We start from the raw sequence: 19,304 nt of genomic DNA, 5'->3' as shown, positions 1-19,304 counted from the left end.
CTTTCTGACTTTTTTCCTCCCATTCACTCACCCCTTTCTTTCATTCTTACTTTTTTACTGTTGTTTTTATTTTGTTTAAGGCAGGCTCTCATGTGCACATGCTGCTCTTGAACTGCCCCTCCAGTCTGCAGCCCCCCCGAGTGCTGGCATTACAGACCTCTGCAACCAAGCCGAGTGGGATTTCTTCCCTCTTTATTTCAGAAAGCTATGGGGTGATTTGACATTTATAGTCTTGTTCTATAAGACTTAATCCTGGGAAAAAAATAATTATCTGTGAAGAGACTTTTCTGTGAAGCCATCCATCTTTTGGTTATTTCAACTGTTAAACAATTTGCTGCTGCGAGCTGAGCGTTGTATGTGGTGGTTCTTCCCTCCTTGTCAAGGTAGTCAAGAGTTCGAGCAAAGGTGTTTCCTGACGCTCGCCACTAATTTCCCTGATTTTACTGATTGTCCCTCCGTGGACCTTGAGTCTGTGTCCAGAGAAATGCCAAGAGGAAAGAGTGGGCTCCTCTCATTGCTTTAACACTGACATCTGACATTTAAAAGGGACTCATGGGTGGAGAGTTGGCTTTACAGCCTTTCTAAATGTTCCCTTCTTTCCCTGTGTACACTCTCACATCTCACTGGAAGGAATCTTTATTCTAATCAGACAAGTGTTCCTTAAGTAGATGCTAATCAAATTTTCCATCAACGAATGTGCAATGTTCAGGTAAACCTTTAGCCATAGTAAAACCTTTGTTTTCTGTCTCATCTGAAGACTAAAGGTGAAAAATAAAATCTGCAATAATGGTTTTTAGAAAATGTATCAATTCTCTTTTCTTTGCTATTCATTCATTCACACATAATGAACTTTTATGTAACAAGGTGTTCAACAACACATCCTAGTGTCCAAATAATAGGATGTAGTAATAGAGCAAGAAAAAACTTGGAGGGGTGGGGTCTAGCTTCAAACCACTTTTTGTGTACGTTCCAGAACTCCACATCCAGACCATAAGATTAATAATTTCCAGCTTGCTCAGGGATGCAGTGGCTCACCTAGGAGAAACGCCCCTTGGTTTTCACCTCAGGGTCCCATGTTCCATGCCTAGCTGAATCGATCCTTGTGGGTTAAGCATTGCTTCTTTATGTTCTCTTTGAGCTTTAAGAAAAAAGAAAAAAAAAAACTTGGTTTGCCTGAAAGCCACAAGGTTTTCTGGCCCTTAGTGTCAGAATTTCCAGCAGGTGGCGCCCTAAACTGTGTGCTTCTAACTGGAACCAAAGAACCACACATTAGTCCCTAAACGATTTGGATAACATATTAAATCGAGAAAAAAATTAACTCTTGAGCAGAAATGTGGTAAAGTGTGTGAAAATTCTTAGTAGGCTCATGTGCTGGAATACTTGGATTACATATCAGGCCCATAACATGCTAAATCTGGATGCTTGTTACTTCTGTTGAAGGGGTTGGTGCTCCTTGTCTTAGATAGAGGGTGGGCTGACAGTCAGAGGAGAGAGAGGATTGATACTGTAAATAGCCTCTATTTCAAATGCTTATGAAAAAGCTGTGTGTTTTCTTACAAGTTCTGAAACTGAAGAAACAAAGAAATGTTCTTAAAATCTCCTTTAAATCTGTAGGTTTCAGCTAGAGTTTAGATGTGAAATGATTGGTTGCTGTGTTTCCAAATCCTAACAGAATAACTGTTCAGTGGTTCCAGATGTTTTTGATAAAAACTTGGAAATGTAGCATCAGCAGTAAAAGCACAGACTACAGATTCTGTCTTCCATGGGGGAGTGCAGGGCAGATCCAAAGGGAAAGCAAACAGACTTCCCACCCCACCCAGAGCATTTTTGCCCCACCCAAAGCATTTGTTCTCTGAGAAGAAACAGATTAGCAAGAACAGTTTTAAATTGTCCTCTTAATATGTTTGTATGTCTAGAAAAGAGAAAGAAATCTAGATTTCTAAGACAAAAAAAAAAAACAGACAAAAAGGCTAATATACTTATTTCAAACAATCCTCTAGTGTCACTCAGAAAATTGTAATGATTTTGAAACATTTCTCTGATTATGTAAAGTTTCCAAGGACAAAGTCCATGGTTTTTATTTGTTTGCATCTTCTGCAAGGCCTAGAATGTCTATTGAATTGATGGATTATTTTCAGTTTGATAGAGTCAGTATAGAAAAGCTTACAGTGAGTAAAGCTTGTCTGATTCCCTAGAGAGATGCTTGGGAACGCACAAGCAGGAAACATTTGATTCTAATTAGAACAGAAGGGAGAGGCAGTGGGGAAGAAACCATTTGAGAACAGAGAGAGGGGAGACAGCTTTACGTTCATTGGGAAGAGGGGATTCTAAATTATAGCTTGGTGAAAGTTGACCCATAAAATATAATAGGCAGACAGATTTTTTTGGACACTTAAGCCTGCCCCTCCAGGACCTTTGGATCTATGCCCTTAAACCACATAACATCAAAGTATTTGTGTGTTCCTGGACAGATTCCCATGCTTTTGGTTAGCTTAAGAATTTTATTTACAACTTCTTAATCTCTTTAATTGTCTCGTTTCTACTGTATTTAGCATTCTCTGTACTGAAAAGCAGCACGTGTTTACTGTATGTGGTGCGATGTGGGAGAGGCTTGCTCTCTCGAGGCACCAGAAAGAGGACATTGTCCACCTCCACGCTTTTAATGTACCTGTGGTGGGATCAAGATGAGGTTTATGGTAGAAAGAGCTGAAACTGTGGTGTTTGAGGAGACAAATGAATAAGAGAAAAAACTGGCTACCTTGGCTGGGTTTGCTCTATTTCTTTCTATTAAATAGACTAGCCTCTTTAAACACCTGGCCTGAGGAAATGGTGACTCATTAGACTTTTTACAGCTTCTAAAAGAAAATATCTTCCACCAACTTTGCTTGCAGTATTGACAGAAACTGTCAATCTTGCAGTCTCTTCACTTCCTTTCTGTTGTGGCGTTTAAGATTGTACATTCCCATTCTCCAAAGCTGTGTAAGGGGCTGCAGTCCGAACCCTTTAAAGAGAGTGTAGGACAGCTTCTCCTGGAAAGCATTAGGATGTTTTTTCCCTTTTTTGCTTTTGTTTTTGACATAGTGTCTCTTTATATAGCCCTGTCTGTCATGGAACTCACTGTGTAGATCAAGCTGTCCTTGAACTCACAGAGATCTGCCTGCTCTGTCTCCCCAGTGCTGGGTTAAAGGCATATGCCCACATCTAGCCCACCTTGGGGCTTATTTTAGGGTTTTTAGCTCCTTTCCTGTTCTGTCACCTCTCTTTTCTACTTTTTGCTTCTTTGGTTCCTCTTCCTCCTTCCCCCTCCGATGTTTGTTAGAGTCCACAGTGTCTGAAAGTGACTGGCTGTGTCTACTCCTGAGGCTGGAGATTGGCACCTGGAAAAGTCTGAAGAAGCAGGAAAACAGGCAAATGAGGTCATGTGGTGCATGAATGAGAGTGTGAAGGGCAAGGTGGACTAGGCCAGGTCACTCTTGGTTCCCAGAGTCCTGAGAGATACGCATGCACCCTATGCTATCTCTTTAACTTTCTTTAGAATTTTCTCAGACCCCAGATGAAACAAAACCTTAACTCGTGATGACTTCGAAACTTTGCCAGACATTTTTATAGCTAATTCTACATCCTAGAGACATAACTCTGAAATATTTGGCTAACATTTTTCTGATATTAAATCATTGCTTTGCATTCTGCAGGGAGATGCTATATATGCCTTGGCTGGATTCAGTGTTCTGTGTCTTTCCTGAATCGCTAAGGCTGTTGTACAGACTTGTAATGTTTAGGATAACACTGCCTTTCTTTATTAGCATACTGCTGGCATCAAAGGGACTGAGGTTGTTTCTTGCAGTGTCTGACAGAGCCTTTTTCACTGAGGAGGAGGAGCAGGAGGAAGCCTGTTGGAAAAGGAAGCCTTGTTTTTTCTCTTAGTCTGTAGATGAATCATGTTCCCACCACTGCAATTAGGTTTCCAAACTTCCAAGGCTGCTGGTGCAGATCTGAAAGGGCAAGTAATGACGATCTTGAGGGAGCAGGGTGAAGGGTGTGGAGGCTGGGAGGGAGGGAGGGAAGGCTAGCTAGCGGCAACCAGCCAGCCACGAAGGGAGGGAGGGAGGGAGGACATCTGGAGGAGTGGTCTGTTTTCCTTGTATTCGGCAGGCCAGCCCAGCCTTCCTTAGATAGTCTCAACTTAAGTCAGAATCCAGCCCTGCTGCTGAAAGAGCTGGAGACTGCCTACAAAAGTGGATACTCTAGAAAGTGCCTCCGGATTTTTTTTCTTTTTCCTGCCTTTTTCCCCCCTCCATACGTTTCCTTGTCTTTGTTGTTTTAAAGAATTCTCTCATGCCATTACTTTGAAATAGCCACCTTCCTTTTTAAAAAAAAAAAAAAAAAAAATCCTCTGTCTTGGTGGCTGAGTGCACACTGGGGTTTATTACTGGCGCTGGGTTTTCTGGATACATGTGCCAACCATTATGCTTAGCCAGTTCGTCCTTAATTTTTCTACTGGAGTTCTCGGCAGTGATGGAACAGATCCGTGCTTCTCTTTCAGTCAAGATCTGCACAACAGCGATCCTACAGCAGACGGCTTGCATTATGAATTATAAACTCGTTGTCTCTGTGCTCTGAAGCTGCCAGAAAGTTCCCACTTAGTTCACAGAATTGGAGTCTGCTTTTTTTTTTCTTAACCTGAGAGTTTTCTATATAGAGGAATTTGGAAGCAGAAGTCTCCTTCCACCCACAGTGAGAAATTTGGAATTTCAGACCCGTGTGAGCACATTGGTCCCTGGATTCAGCAGATAGACGTCTGCATTTTGTTTCTTCTTTTCTGCATCTATACAAAATGTATGAGCGGCACAAAAGGCGCTATAGCCTGTGTGACATCTCCAAGGTGGACAGGACTGTCGATGTGGTGTTGCTGAAGGTAAGAAGGGGTCACACCTCACAGTCTGAAAGTCTCAGGAAGACTTTTCTCTGTAGCTTTACTGCCAGGGCTTGGTCCTTCCTAAACTAGGATGAAGTGTGAGAAAGCCTGAGCTAACAGTGCTAGAAGACCAAGAAGAGGCGGGTTTTAAAGTTCTTTAAAGTCTTGTCTGAACAGAGGTGCTGTGTGTGTGTGTGTGTGTGTGTGTGTGTGTGTGTGTGTGTGTGTGAGAGAGAGAGAGAGAGAGAGAGAGAGAGAGAGAGAGAATGAATCTGCATCAAAGCACTTACTACTAAAATACAATTTTACTTGTTCTAAGTAGAATCTAAACCATCACAGAGGAGGAATTAATTCTCAGAGCTGCACTTTTGCTAGATGCCTCTGTTTTCTGTTGCTTGTCCCATCCCCACACCTCAGTATGGCCTCCTTTCTGCCTGAATCTCTTTCTCTGTGAGCTTCCTTTTCTGTCTCTTTGTCCTTTTGTCTGTGTAGGTCTTTGGTCTTTCCTATTTATTTTCTGTTCTGTTTCTCAGTCTTAGTTCTCTAGGGGAAAGAGAAGTCAGTATTTTGTTGGAACTGTCTCTAATTTACTTACTCTTTTTCTGCCTTAGCTTCTAACCAGTGATAAGCTGCATTTACATTTGTTTGATTTCACGTCATTAGTAATGTTGGGTGTCTAAGCAGGAAGAGGGCGGAGACTCTGGACAGGCTAATTGTTCACAGAAGGCATCCTTGAATCTAAAATTAGTAAGGACTTCTACATTCGGTAAGGCCAGAGTCTGGGAATGTTGGACAACTCATGAAGTACTTTTTGGAAGTTTAGCTGTTTTCTGGCAAAGGCAGGGAAATTGGAAGTCAGCCAAGTACTTCACAGATGCCAAAGAACCTGAACATTTTGGGAGAGTGGAGCAGGTTAAGTTGAAAGCACTTTGGATAAAGTGCTAATATAATGTCTGGGTTAAATAAATAGTGGAAGTCTATTGTTGGTATATCAACTCTGTTTAGTACTTGAGATAACCTACTTTCTTTTATGGCATTTCAATTTTTCGGTGTTGTATGGCATGGCTCACCTGTTGTAGTCAGGATAGCTTAGGGAGTTTGTTCGGTCCTGCCACCTTGTAGGTCCTGGGGATCAAACTCAGGTCCTCGAGATAAGCACCTACTAAACGTGGTGAAGCAGCCTAGGCGAGCCTCACATTACCTTCTTCCCTTGCCTCTCGGGAATGGGTTACCATGCCTAGCCTCTCCCTAAGAGAAGCTGGCACATGAGCTCAGGATCCTAGACACAGAAGCCAGTGAAATCCACACAGGGTGCGGCCTTCAGAGGAGGTGTGATTTGTGGTGTGGTGGTGTCACTGCCCCTCAGTAATTACTGTCAGGTGGTTTAACTTACCAGGCCTACTTTGTAATTTGGTGTTTTGAACTTGTTCCAAAGATGATGTTGATTTTAATTTCTCTGAAAAGTCATTTCCTCTGAGAGATAACAATTATCTTCTGATATTTTGCCCTCTTATATAAGAAGTTTAGAAAGGCTACTTTCTAGGATCCTTGTCTTGTGATGTCACGGCCCTTTTGATTTAACAGGCCAGGGAAGGGCAGAGCACTCTTCTTCTGTTGTCACAGAAATCTCTTTCCTTCTCTCTTGCCCTTCTTTTCTTTCCCCCTCCCTCAGTGTGGTTTTTGGGGGCTTGAGGGAGACAGAAGAAAGCAGAAGGGTACTCTTTAGGTGGCAGAAGTGGGGGGAAGGGGCAAGTGATAGCTATAGGGCCTAATAGCAAAGTATAATGATATGCATATCAAAATGTTACAATGAAAACCATTATTTTATACTTAAAGTAATAAATAGGGGCTGAAGAGAGACTCGGTGGTTAAGGACACTTGTTGCTTTTGGAGAGGACCTGGGTTTGATTCCCAGTACATGCATGGTGATTCACAGCCATCCCTAACTCCAATTCCAGGGCATCCACTGCTCTCCTCTGGTTTTCACATACATCAATTGTGTATTTGGGGCACATATGTATATATAGGCAAAATACTCATAAAATAAACAAAAGTTTAGAAATTAAATCAAATAAAGAATGCTAAAAATATGTAGTATCATACAAGTTAGTTAGGTATGAAAGCTTTATATGAGTTAAGCTAACTCAGTTCAGGCTTCTTAATTTGTAGACACTATTTTTATATTTCCCTTTTCTCTGATTTATTTGACTTGAGAGTTATTTGTCAGGTAGTGACTATTTTACCCCATTTCCCATGAGGAAATACTGGAAATATGACTGAGAACTGAGGGTCCAAGTCTAAGAGAATCTTCCTAAGATCAACAGTAACCAGAGAAGCATGCACAGGCTGTGTGCTAGGACAGAGATGAGTAGAGTGCCTCACTCGGGCCAGTGCTCTAGAGGCGGAGATGATGTCAGTCTATATGAAGGATGGAGGGAGAGTTTTAGAAATAAGGAGCTGGCAAAGATTAGGTTCAGTAAGAGATTGTCTGGATTGTAAAATAGAGTGTGATAGAGAAAGATACCATTGCCCTTTGGCTTCCTTATCTATGTGCAAATTCCATTGGATGCATGTACCACTTAAATACTCGGGTGATCTTCTATACGTTCTCACCATACTTTTGCATAGAAGTTTACAAAGTTGGTCATTTTTCATCTTTATCAGTGTACCTGTGCATATAGAATGAGATGTAGTAATCTTACTTTAAAATATAATCGATTTTTTTTAATGGTTTTACTGTCTTAACTCTGATTGGCATTGAACTTGTTATATAGACCAAGCTGATTAGAACTCACAGAGATCCACATGCTTCTGTCTGCCCTCTTAAGTGCTGGGACTAAAGATGTGGGCCATCATGTCTGGCTTTAATAGATATTTCTTGGTTGAAATGAATCAATTTTTTAAGATTTGTAAATACAGATTCATAAGCCTTGTGCTAACATAATTTTTAATTAACTTTAATATAAAAATAACTAATTAGTTTTAAAATAGGGAAATTAAATACAACAGTAATCTCAAGGTTTAGATTGTGAACCATTTACTTTGTTATTCCATACTTAGAACTCCCGTTCCTAACCTTTGACATCCCCGTGAATTAGCATCAGCATTCCTCATTTGTGTTATATACCCATACTTTCTGTGGCTTACTCTAAATTCTTATCTACATTGTTTATCAATTCTGTGTAATTAATTAGTCTTGTCTGTCTGTCTGCCTGCCAAAGTCAAGGTCTCAGTAACCCAAACTAGTCTTGAACTCAGTACATAGCTGAGGCTGACCTTAAATTCCTGATCGTCCTGCCTCCACCTCCCAGGTGCCATGATTGCCGGCCTTACTCTATCCGTGCAGGCTTTCTGAAATGTCTTATAAATAACAGAACCTAGCTGGTTAGCCTTCTGATCCCCTGACCAAGGATACTCACCGACCTTGGTTGGCATCCCTCTTCCTTTGCATATGACATTTTCCCCTTGCCTCCTCTTTCTTGATACAGACATGGCTTCTGACTCTTTGGATAAATGATTTATAACTAGGAATCATATGTTTAAAATGGGATATGAAATAATTTTAATTGTTGGCAGGGGCCCTTTGGTACCCGCATGCCCTATTCCCCATTGTTCTTCAAGAAGCAAATGTTGACTTCATGTGTTGATTGATGAGAACCTTCCATAGCCAGACTGAGACCGGCAAATGAGAACACTCTTAGAAGACAACAAGTTTGTGGCTTACTCCCAAACTACCATTCCAAAAAAGCCCATCAGTGTGTGGCCAGACATGTAAATGTAAGATTAGTGCCTGATTTAGGATCATTTTAGGATCCATTTGTGTCTGGTAGTTTAGTAAGTTTGAGTACCTGGAAAAACACAAGCCTATTATTAATAGTAACAATCTTAATGTCACTGAAGATGTAATGAAAGCCAATTTTGTAGCAATTCAGCATGCTAGTTGAATGGCCACGATTTCTAAGTGTTTTCTTTATGACAAACGAAAATACTTAAAAATTGCAGTTCCCTCTGTGTTCATTTCTTAGACAGGCCACACAATCTCTAGCTGAGGCTGAGAAGGAATATTCAGATGGTAGATTTTTGCTTCCTTTTCTTCAGCCTTGTATCTTTGTCTGGCTTGTCTAAAAAGGTTGCAAAGGAAATAAATATTTGTGGTGGCTAGGAAGACTGGGTGTTACCATAGTCTGTATTATTAGAATGTTCAGTTACAGTGGCATGACACTGCCAGAAACAAGACAATGCAAAAACCTGCACCTCTATTTTCAAACTGGCAGAATCTCAGGATGGGTGGCTCAGGCTATCAGAGAGGTCCCGGGCTACACTGAAGGAATGGAACGACTACCAGACTGGGTCTGACGTTTCTTACAATGTACCTTTTATAATCCTGTGCTCTGTACACTGTAACTCCTAGAACCTTGGAGCACTGAGGCCGAGTGGTTTCTAGGCTGGGTTCGGTGGCAGTACCTATGGGCAAAGCAAATATGATGACTTACTTTTTTTAGCTGAAGAATCAGTAGTGTGTTCTGAGTGACTTCGCTCTTCAAATGATACAGGTGTTAAATCTATTTCTAACACTTACCTACCTGCTAAGTAAAGATCCTGAATCACCTGGAACTAGGCTCCACTCTTCCCATTCATTGAGCGATTTGCCCGCTCTGTTTTATTCATAGCTCAGTGGTTTCATGAGAGCAGAATCTCTGTGAGGAATCTCATTATCATTATACCATCTTCATTTTTTTAATTGACCATCCAAATTACTAGTGGTGTCCACAGTGATCTTAACCTCTTGCTAAACCTACTCAGAATTAGATTTAAAAAAAAAAAATAACAACAAAAGTATAGTTTTGTTACTATACAAGGAACCAGTTTATTTTTTAGTATGTAAACACCTTGACTATAGAGATAATTTTGGGGGAAAGGGACTAATAGATGACATTAACATTGCTTTATTCAGAAATAGCTGTTAACTTTGGATCTCCTACAGCATGTGTCAAAGTGTTACCACACATGTGCTCAGTGCCTGGCATTATATCTGATCGACAGCAAGCATATGAAAATACTTCTAATGGAGCCACGTAGCGTAGCTTTTAGTCGCCATGAGAATGGGGCCGTGGAGATGAAGGATAAAACGGAGAGCGGTGCAAACCTGCGTGCCACATCAGCCATTCCGAAGTAGGGCAAGGGGGGACGGGGTGGTTTTTAAGACCAATTTCTGTGTCTTGAGCAGCTTACTTCCATGGTAAGCACAATGTTATCCACACATGAATACGATATGCTTGGCGTTGCTTTCACACAGGATGTGGTTGAAAGTGCTGATGCATGTTTTAGTGTTCTTCCTTCACTCGCTGCAACATGGAGACAGCCCTCTGGCTAATGGCATTGACCATGACTGGGAGCATCTGGCTCAGATTACTGGCTATAATTTTGGCTTTGTGGGATGCCTGTCAACTTTGTTTAAGTAAGTTTGCATCTCTTAACTGCTGTACACTCACTTTTTAATCCTTGATATAACATACATAATTTACCATTTTAACTACTTTTGGGCACACTATACAGTTCCATATTATTACCAGTTATCCTTTTTTATAAGATCACTACTAGATAGACCAAAATATTTTTCCAAAGTGGAACTTCTCACCTGTGAAACAATAAACCTTCATTCCTGTTGCCTGGAAACCTCTGTTCTGCTTTCTAGCTGATTCTGACTGCGCTATGTACCTTATGTAAGTGGAGGCATGCAGTATTTGTTCATTTGTGGCTGACGGTCTTACGTCACTTAGCATAACATCTGAAGTTTATACAAATTGTAAGATGTGTCAGTTTCTTGTTTAAGGCTAAATAACATTCTTTGTACCATCATATACTTTATTTGTTCACACACCGACCACCTGAGCTGTGTTAACTGTTTAGCTGTTGTGAGTGGTGTTGCTCTGACCGTCATGTGGAAGTACCTGTTTGAATCCCTGCTTTCATTCTTTGGGTGTATGACCAGAATTGAAATTGCTGAGCCAAGACAATTATGGTTTTTAGGAATGGCTACATTGTTTACCACAGTGGCTGAAACATTTTACAGGTTCCTACCAACAGTTTCAAAAGACTTCCAGTTTCCCTGCTTTCCCAAAGAACCGAATAACGATTATGAAGTGATGGCCCATACTGGGTTTAATTTGCATTTCCCTAATGTTCACCTTTGTACTATTTGTATTCATAAGAAGCCAGTGAGTTGAACTGTCTTAAACTAATCTCACCTGCAAATAACGTCTTATCTCACAAAGTCTTGGTTCTGAACACACTTTTTTTTAAATATTTTTATTTTCTATATTCTTTGTTTACATTCCAAATGATTTCTCCTTTCCCAGAACCCCCCTCCCCATATGTCCCATAAACCTTCTTCTCTCCATCCATTCTCCAATCACCTCCCTCCTTTTTCTCTGTCCTTATATTCCCCTCTGAACATACTTTTTAACATAGCCTCACAAATATGTGAAACTAAACTAAAAACTTCCTTTCCCGCCTCCTTCTCCTTGTTGAGTCTTTTGTCAAACTTCACATCTCAGACTCACCATAATTAAAACATCATCGTCTTCTTATCTAAATTTTCTGCATCTGTTTATTGCGGATTCCTCCACGTCTCTCTTTTTGTGGATTCTGCCTTTTCCCACAGTTTATATCTTTTTTCTGTATTCTAAAGGAAGCCTCAGTGCGCTGCCGATAGACCAGAGTCGCTCAGATTCCTCTTCTCTGGTGGTGACTTTCTCAGTACAGTACTGAGCTTGTCACCCTTGCCCGTCAACCCAGAGAATAAAGCATACATTCATTTTTAGCCCTATCCCCTAGTGCAAATACTTATGGAAATCACTAGGCTTTTTTGGTTCTAAATATTGGAAGCAAAAGTCTCTAATCTGGATTATCTACATAGACTTCAGAGCCCTGGGTTGTAATGCATGTTGTGCATGTGCCCAGTACCATAGCTTCCCCTAGGTTCCTGACAGTCTTGTTACTCAAGGGGCCTTGAAGCCCCTCCCCCTTTTCCCTTTCATTGAAAATAGTGTTTTTCTTATGTAATAAATCATGATTATAGTTTTCCCTCCCTCTGCTCCTCCCCTCCTTCCCTCCTATCCATATCCACCCCTTTCTGTCCTTCAGTAGAAAACAATCTTCTAAGGGATTAAAATAAAATAAGATAAAAACTAACACATCAGAATAGGACAAAACAAGTAAACACAGGAAAAAGAGTCCAAGAAGCAAGGCACAAAAAGCAGGGACAGATGCAGAAATTCACTCATTTCACACTCCAGAATCACATAAAAATACCAGACTGGAAGCTATAATGTATAGGCAGAGGACCTGAAAGACAAGAGAGAAGAGAAAGAGAGAAGAAAATGTAAATAAAATTAAATTACAATTTAAAAATGATAAGATTTAAAATAAAATTTAAAAAAGCCCTGACAGAACATTATGTGACAAGACTCCAAATATACCATTGAGAGTTTGTGTTCTGTTGGCATTTACTGCTGAGTGTGCAGTCTGCACTCAAGAGTCTCTCCAGTGAGACTCCCCTGGAGAAAACGAAATTGTCATTTGCAAGTAGCTGTCGATTGGAGAGAGCTTCTGGGTCAGGGTTGGCTTATTTCACCTCTAGCACCCTGTCTGATACAGAGCCACCAGGCCTGCGTGCTGTGCTGCCTCTGTCCTTTTCGGGTTTTTTGGTTTTTGGTTTTGGTTTTTGCTTGTTTGTTTTGTTTTGTTGGTTTTTTTTTTTTTTTTTTTTTTTTTTTTTTTGAGACAGGGTTTCTCTGTGTAGCACTGGCTATCCTGGAACTCACTTTGTAAACCAGGCTGGCCTCAAACTCAGAAATCCGCCTGCCTCTGCCTCCCAAGTGCTGGGATTACAGGCGTGTGCCGCCACCGCCGCAGCCACCACCACCACCTCCCAGCTTAACTTTCTCCCTTTTTAAGGTGTGGTATATTCCTTGATCACAGAAGGATCACAGAAGTTTTGGGAATTGTTTATTTGTTTGTTTGTTTGTTTGTTTTAGTTTTTAAAGAAAGAATAAAGCTACCCACGAAGGGCATCTCTTTGTACCTCCTTTTTCAAAAACATAACAAAATGTAGTTTTTTATTTTAAAAGAAAAACGTGGCTTTAGGAGAGATGCAAGGCCATCTTATTATGATGGTGAGAAAAATCACAAATAAAAGCATGTGAAAAGAACATAAGTGGAAGACCAAGTGAATCCAGAGAAATGTTCTACTTTTCTTTAAAAACAGTTTTCATGTAATATATGTCAATCATGTTTTTCCCTCCCCCATCTCCTCCCAGATCCTCACCACCTCCCTTCCTACCCAACTTTATGTTTCCTTCTCTCTTTCTCAAACAAAAACAGTAATACAAATAAAAAATACTAAAACTAAAAGCCCACAAAAAGTCCAGCAATAACAGCAAAAAACATGGGGCTCATTCTGTGATGACAACTACTCCTGGGAACTGGGCCTGCCCTGATTTATATACCCAGTGACACTTAAATGAAGAAAATGGGTTTTCCCTTTGCCAGCAGGTATCTATTGCAAATAGCTGCTTTGTGCACTTACGGTCTCAGTGCTGGGACGCTGACTGACTTGAATCTTTGCAGATCTTGTGTAGTGGTACTGCTCTCTGTGAGTTCCTATGTGTCTGGGAAACACCTCTGGATCATACAGTCTTTTTAGCTCCTCTTCCTCATAGATCCCTGCATCCTGAGGGTTTGATGAAAGCATCCTATTTAGGATGGGCTAACCGCTCCAAAGTCCCTTCCTTTTGTACATTGTGCAGTTGTGGGTCTCTGTTAACTCCCATCTACTGCACGGAGACGCTTCTCTGGTGAGGATTGAGTGAGGCACGATCTATGGCTACAGCAGTATATCATTCGTCTTTTCACTGATATTTCCTTTCGCAGAGGAACAGTTGTAGGTTTCCCCTAGGCCCTTGACTCCCTACCCCTATGTTGGCCTCTAGCACTGTCAGGTTCCATCTCATAGAACAGACTTTAATTAAGTCTTAATTGTGTCACTGTGGCACCAGTGTATGGTGCAGGCAGATAGCTTTGTAAGCCTCAGGGATTGTAGCTGTGTTATCCTGATGCCTGCCTTCTCCGATAGCTTGAAGAGTACTTTCCAGTACCCTGAATGTTAGTTATGAATGTCAGGCATAAAGCTTTTATCTAGAGTTTAACTAACAACACTGTACTTCTAATGTTGGGGTTTGGTTTTTCAAGACAGGGTTTCTCTGTGTAGCCCTGGTTGTCCTGGAATCTTTGTGGACCAGATTAGCCTTGAACTCACAGAGATCGACCTGCTTCTGCCTCCTGAATGCTGGAGTTAAAAGTATACGCCACCACACCCCACTTCTAATGTTGGTTTTTTAATACTGACAAGTATTAAAGGGAGAGAGACATATACAGGAACTTCCTGTACTGTTTTTGCAAAGTGAACTCATTATAGTAACCTATGCCTCTTTCTGTCAACTGCAATGATTATTAAACAGTTATTAAGTGAAATTAGAATATAACCATAAAATAAAATTTGAGAAACTATAGAAAAGTTGAAAAGAAAATTGGTTTGTGGTCATTCGAGTGTAGTTGCTCACTTAAAAGTTCAGTCCAGCTAGGTTTGTTTTTGCTGCAAAGGGATGATCATATTGAGATATTTCAGTACCTGTATGGTTTTTTTAATTAATGATAAATATTGATTGTTTTAAAATGTGGGGTAGTTCTGAAATGTTAGCTTCCCTAAGCTAGTAAGTTAACTTGTATCTTAATAGGACTGTTTGACATGCACTCACCCTTAGAAAGAGTCTAGAGCAGAAGGATCGGTCGCCAGACCTGCAGACATGCACGGGGCTCCTGGTAGGTTTCCTAACACTAGTATTTCCTCATCACATAATATATTCTCTTAAAGAGATTTTATAGTACCCTAATTTTATTTTCATTCTCATGAATATTTGCACAGTAGTGACCACTAAATGTAACATACCAGTGCTTAAAATGAGAGAAACACAGAGTTTAGTGAATGCATATTCAAGGAGAAGGGTGTTTCCTTTACACATTGGCCATGGAATCAAGATGATAGTGAAAAGAGTTAAATTTTAAGACACACGCTAGGCTTTGCCAAAATGTTGGCTGAAAACATGGTTGGAGCACTGGAGAGGGGAAGAGCAGCTCAGTTTAGGGAGGCTCGCTCCCATGTTCTTCGCTCTGGTATTTGAGACTCCTCTTAAGTTTTTTTATTTCTGTTAACTAAGTTTACTTCAGTGTTTTGCACAACCTCTGTTATAATAATAAAAGGGGCAAAAGGATTTTTTTTACATTTCCCACTTCAAATTTACTTTTATGTTGAATTATGATAGCTTTGATTGCTAGCAGAGAAACGTCTCAGTAAAAATGAGATACACGTTAAAAAATTAGAACATTCTCTGAGCAACTACTTGGGGGGAGGGCGTTGCTTTTATTTGTTTGTTTTAGTATGGCTTTATCTATTTGGTCTTTAAAAAGAAAGTCATCTACTGAGGCTGGAGAAGTGGCTCGGCAGCTCAGCCCATTGCCCTCGCAGGCTGGGTCCCTCACGGCCCCCTGCTACAGAGGATTCAACACCCTGGTCTCCTCGGGCATTCACATGTATACACACACACTTTAAAATGTTTCTTTGAAAGATGTGGATAATGTTTTATAAAGTGACTGACTTTGGTTACTGCTAGTTGTCCAGGCCCAGGTCACCTTTCTGGAGAGACTCTTCTGTATGGCGCCAGGGAAGCTGTCTCTGTGCTAATGAAACAGCAGAGATGAGCAAAGTGTTCATTTTATATGTGTCTAAACTTGTAGTCACTCACAAGTAATTTATTTCTCCTGTTGTCAAAAATAGGATTAAAAGGTATCCTTTAGCAAAGTCTTCGTCCAACTTGGTGTGAATTAAGTAAAATCATTTTTACCAGCTGTAGTTTAGTCACTTTTCACTGGTGATCACAAATATAATGGATATATTCTGTATTCTAGAGCCCATTAAATAAAATTATGGCTTCTTCTAGCATTCTAATTATTCATTTAATTCATGATAACTTATTCATATTATTCAGAATTTCAATTTAATTTCAATGAGATTAGAAAGTTAAAGTGCTAGTAGAAACTATCTTATATTTTATACTTTTGAGGGTCTAATTTATATGCAAAATATTCATTGGTTTAGGGATATAATTCAGCGGTAGATTGCTTGCTTATTAGCCATAATGCCCTGGGTTTGATCCTTAGCTCCAGGTTACATGCACACATACCCATCCAGTTTATTTTTGCGATTTGGTGAGTTTTAATAAATATTACATAGTCACTACTCTTTCACATGGGAGTACATTGATTCAGCTCAAAAGTTCCTCTGTCTTGTCTCTGCCTCTTCTACCTGCTAATCACTAATACAGCTTTTAGCACTGAGATTTTGCCTTTTCTAAAATAACATACAGATTAAAACATATAGTACATAGGCCCCTGTGTCTAGTCTTCGCCATCTGCCTCTTAGCATAAAACTCTTCGTGTTGTTTTAATTGTAGATCATTCCTTATGAATGTTGCATTGTATGGATGTATGGCAAGTTATTTGTGTCAGTCTGAGTCTCCCATGAGTTAAGCTGCCATTAAAAAGTTTTAGTTACTGAAATATGTTTGGGGCTGGCAAGATTTTTCAGTACATCAAGGTTCTTGCTGACAAGGCTGATAACCTGAGTTTGATAACAGGGATTTACATTGTGGTATAAGGGAACCAACTGTCTCAAGTTATTTCTGACTTCCACACACCATGGTATGAGCACAAACATGGTATGCGCGCATGCGTGTGTGTGTGCACACACACACACACAGAGAGAGAGAGAGAGAGAGAGAGAGAGAGACAGACAGACAGACAGACAGACAGACAGACAAAGAGTTTTAAAAGAATTTTACTTTTATTAATAACTTTAGTCCATTGCTGGGTAGAATCTGAATGTTGTTTGACATTGCAGAAACCGCTAGCCTAGTTTCCAAAATCTAACTATCCTTTCACATGACACTAGCAGTATCTGCGCGTTTCCATTACTTTACATTCTAGCCAACACTTTGTACTATTAGTCTTTAATCTGAGTGGTTCTAGTAGACATATCTGTATGCTTATGAGGTTTATTTTAATTTTTTATGTCTGCCATGTGTATGTAGGTCCACCCACCCACCCCACCCCAGGCCCTGCCACCAGAAACCAGAATTGGGCATCAGATTCTCTGGAGCTAGAGTTGCAGGCAGTTCTGAGGTGCTTAACAGGTTTTCTCTGAAAGAGCAGCAGGCACCCAAAGCACTGGGCAGTCTTCTTTACAGTTTTCACTTCTGTTCTCCTGTTGAATGGCACAGCTAGGAATGCTTCCTCGTGTGTGTCTTGTATTCGTGCTGTTTTTTAATAAGCTACTTATTATAGTCCCCTGTTCCCTATTGAAGTAACTTGGCACCTTTGTCAAATTAAGTAACTGACTTCAGTTCTTTTCCACTGACCTTTATTCTGTTTTACACCAGTACTATACTGGTTTGATTCATGTGACTCTTAAAGTCATATGTATGGTTTTAGTGATATAACTATTAGAGTTTCTGATTTGCAAATGTGCTTTCTCTGTATGAGCCTTTAATTTCAGTATTGTTTTTAGTTCCCATGGTGTAAATATTATTCATATTTTACTTTTTTTTTCCTAAGGAAATGTCTTGGCATTACTATAAATTACTATAGCTTTTACTTTCAGTTTTTGAGTCTACGTATCTTTGCCAGTACATAAAACTAATACTGATTTTGGAAGTCTGCCTCACAACCCTCAGGCACTTATTCTAGTAGCATTTTTGTTATTTGGAGCCCTCTTTGCAGACAGTTAGGTCATCTTTGAGTTGTTTCACTCCTTCCAGTTGCGTGTGTTGTTTCTTTTCTGTTTAGTGCACTGAGTAGCCCTCCAGAGCAGTCCTGGGGACAAGTGACACGGTGGCTGTTTTCCGCTCTAATTCTGGATTTCAGAGTAATGTGCTTAAGATTCTTAGCATTGGGAATGATGTTGACTAACTATAGGGTTGTTTTGCTGTCTTTTTACGAATGTCTTATCAGGCTGAGGAATTTTTTTCTGTCAGTGTTCTGATAATTTATTTTAGTAGATATCAGTTTTTACCAAGTTTTCACCTTTTAGTTTTCCTCAGTTTGAGGGTTGGTAAACCTAAATTGAATTTTTAAATTGTTTATTTTTTGAGACTATACTGTATTTACATAATTTCCCCCTCCCCTTCCTCCCTCCATCAATTGCTGTTACATGTATATTTTTCTTTTGCAAAGCTACTGATAGATTTCTTAGAATTAACTCCCTTGTTCACGATATGCTTATCTTTCACATGTATTGTCTAAGTCAGGCTATCCAAAATTCTGCTGGTGATTCTGCACCATTCCTAAGAATGACCAATGCTTTTCTGCCTTTATCTGGTTTTGATGTTGGAGGCTCAGAAAACAAGCTGTGACCTGTTGTTTATTTGTCTGTTTCCTAAAAGTGTTTTTGTAAAATTTGTGTTATGGCTTCCTGAAGTGTTTGTGGATTCACCAGAAAGCCTCTTGGCCTGGGCTTCCCCTTGAAGGAAAGTTTGAAACCACAAATTCAGTGACCTGAATGAATACTGAAGTTATTTATGTCATTGTGAGCAAATTTGATTCTTTAGAGTTAATGAACTTTACACAAAAGTTGTTTATAGTGAATCTCTCTTATCCTTCCTAAGCGTAGACCCATTGGTTTCCCTCCTAGACTTGTGGTGCCATCATGTAGCTCGGGCAGCTTGTGATCTTCCTCCTCAGATACTGTTGACTAGCTTTTCTGACTGTTTTCAGCTGTTTTCTTGCTTTCTGAATCACTCATTTCTGTCCATTCTAGAGGTTTGGTTGGGTTGGGTTGGGTTTTTTGTTTTTGTTTTTGTTTTGGATTAATGTACTGTCTTAATTTTTCCCCTTTATTGAAAATAGATTTTTTTCTTACATAATATATTTTAATTACCGTATTTCTTCCTCCCCTCCCCTCCAGATCCACCCCCTTCCTGTCTCATATAATACAAACAGGCCAATCCTCTGGGATTTTAGTAATCCCAGCATTCTTGAGGTAGAGGCAGGTGCATCTCTGAGCTCAGGTCTTTTGATTTGGGCTTCTGGTTTAGTAGTGTTGTAGTTAAAACAGCGAACTTTTTGTGATTTTAATCCTGTCAAATATGCATTTTATTTAGAGTTGTTTTTTGTATTGCATATGAACACCTTAAGTGTACTTGTTAAGAAAGTGCCTGTCTGTTGCATGTTCTGTGTGTCAAGCAGGCTCTTCAGGTGTCTCTGAGGGTTTCTAGAT

The 19,304-nt window shown here is 40.0% G+C and overlaps 1 protein-coding gene across 9 annotated transcripts in view; it reads left to right on the top strand.

Annotated features, from left to right (window-relative positions):
• The window catches only part of Akap13 (A-kinase anchoring protein 13), a 283,839-nt gene that overhangs the window by 176,886 nt on the left and 87,649 nt on the right, over positions 1-19,304 (top strand). The window contains exon 1 of one of the 9 annotated variants that reach the window (XM_052160576.1): positions 4,446-4,915. The exons of the other annotated variants lie outside the window; for them this stretch is intronic. Within the exon in view, the coding sequence (XP_052016536.1) occupies positions 4,835-4,915 (81 nt within the window). The 5' untranslated portion in view covers positions 4,446-4,834. Of the gene's footprint in view, positions 1-4,445; positions 4,916-19,304 lie in introns of those variants that run through there. 9 annotated transcript variants of the gene reach the window in all.

The sequence above is a fragment of the Apodemus sylvaticus genome, chromosome 1, assembly GCF_947179515.1.
Source record: "Apodemus sylvaticus chromosome 1, mApoSyl1.1, whole genome shotgun sequence".
Lineage (NCBI taxonomy): Eukaryota > Metazoa > Chordata > Mammalia > Rodentia > Muridae > Apodemus > Apodemus sylvaticus.
This window is presented reverse-complemented; position numbering and strand designations above follow the sequence as displayed.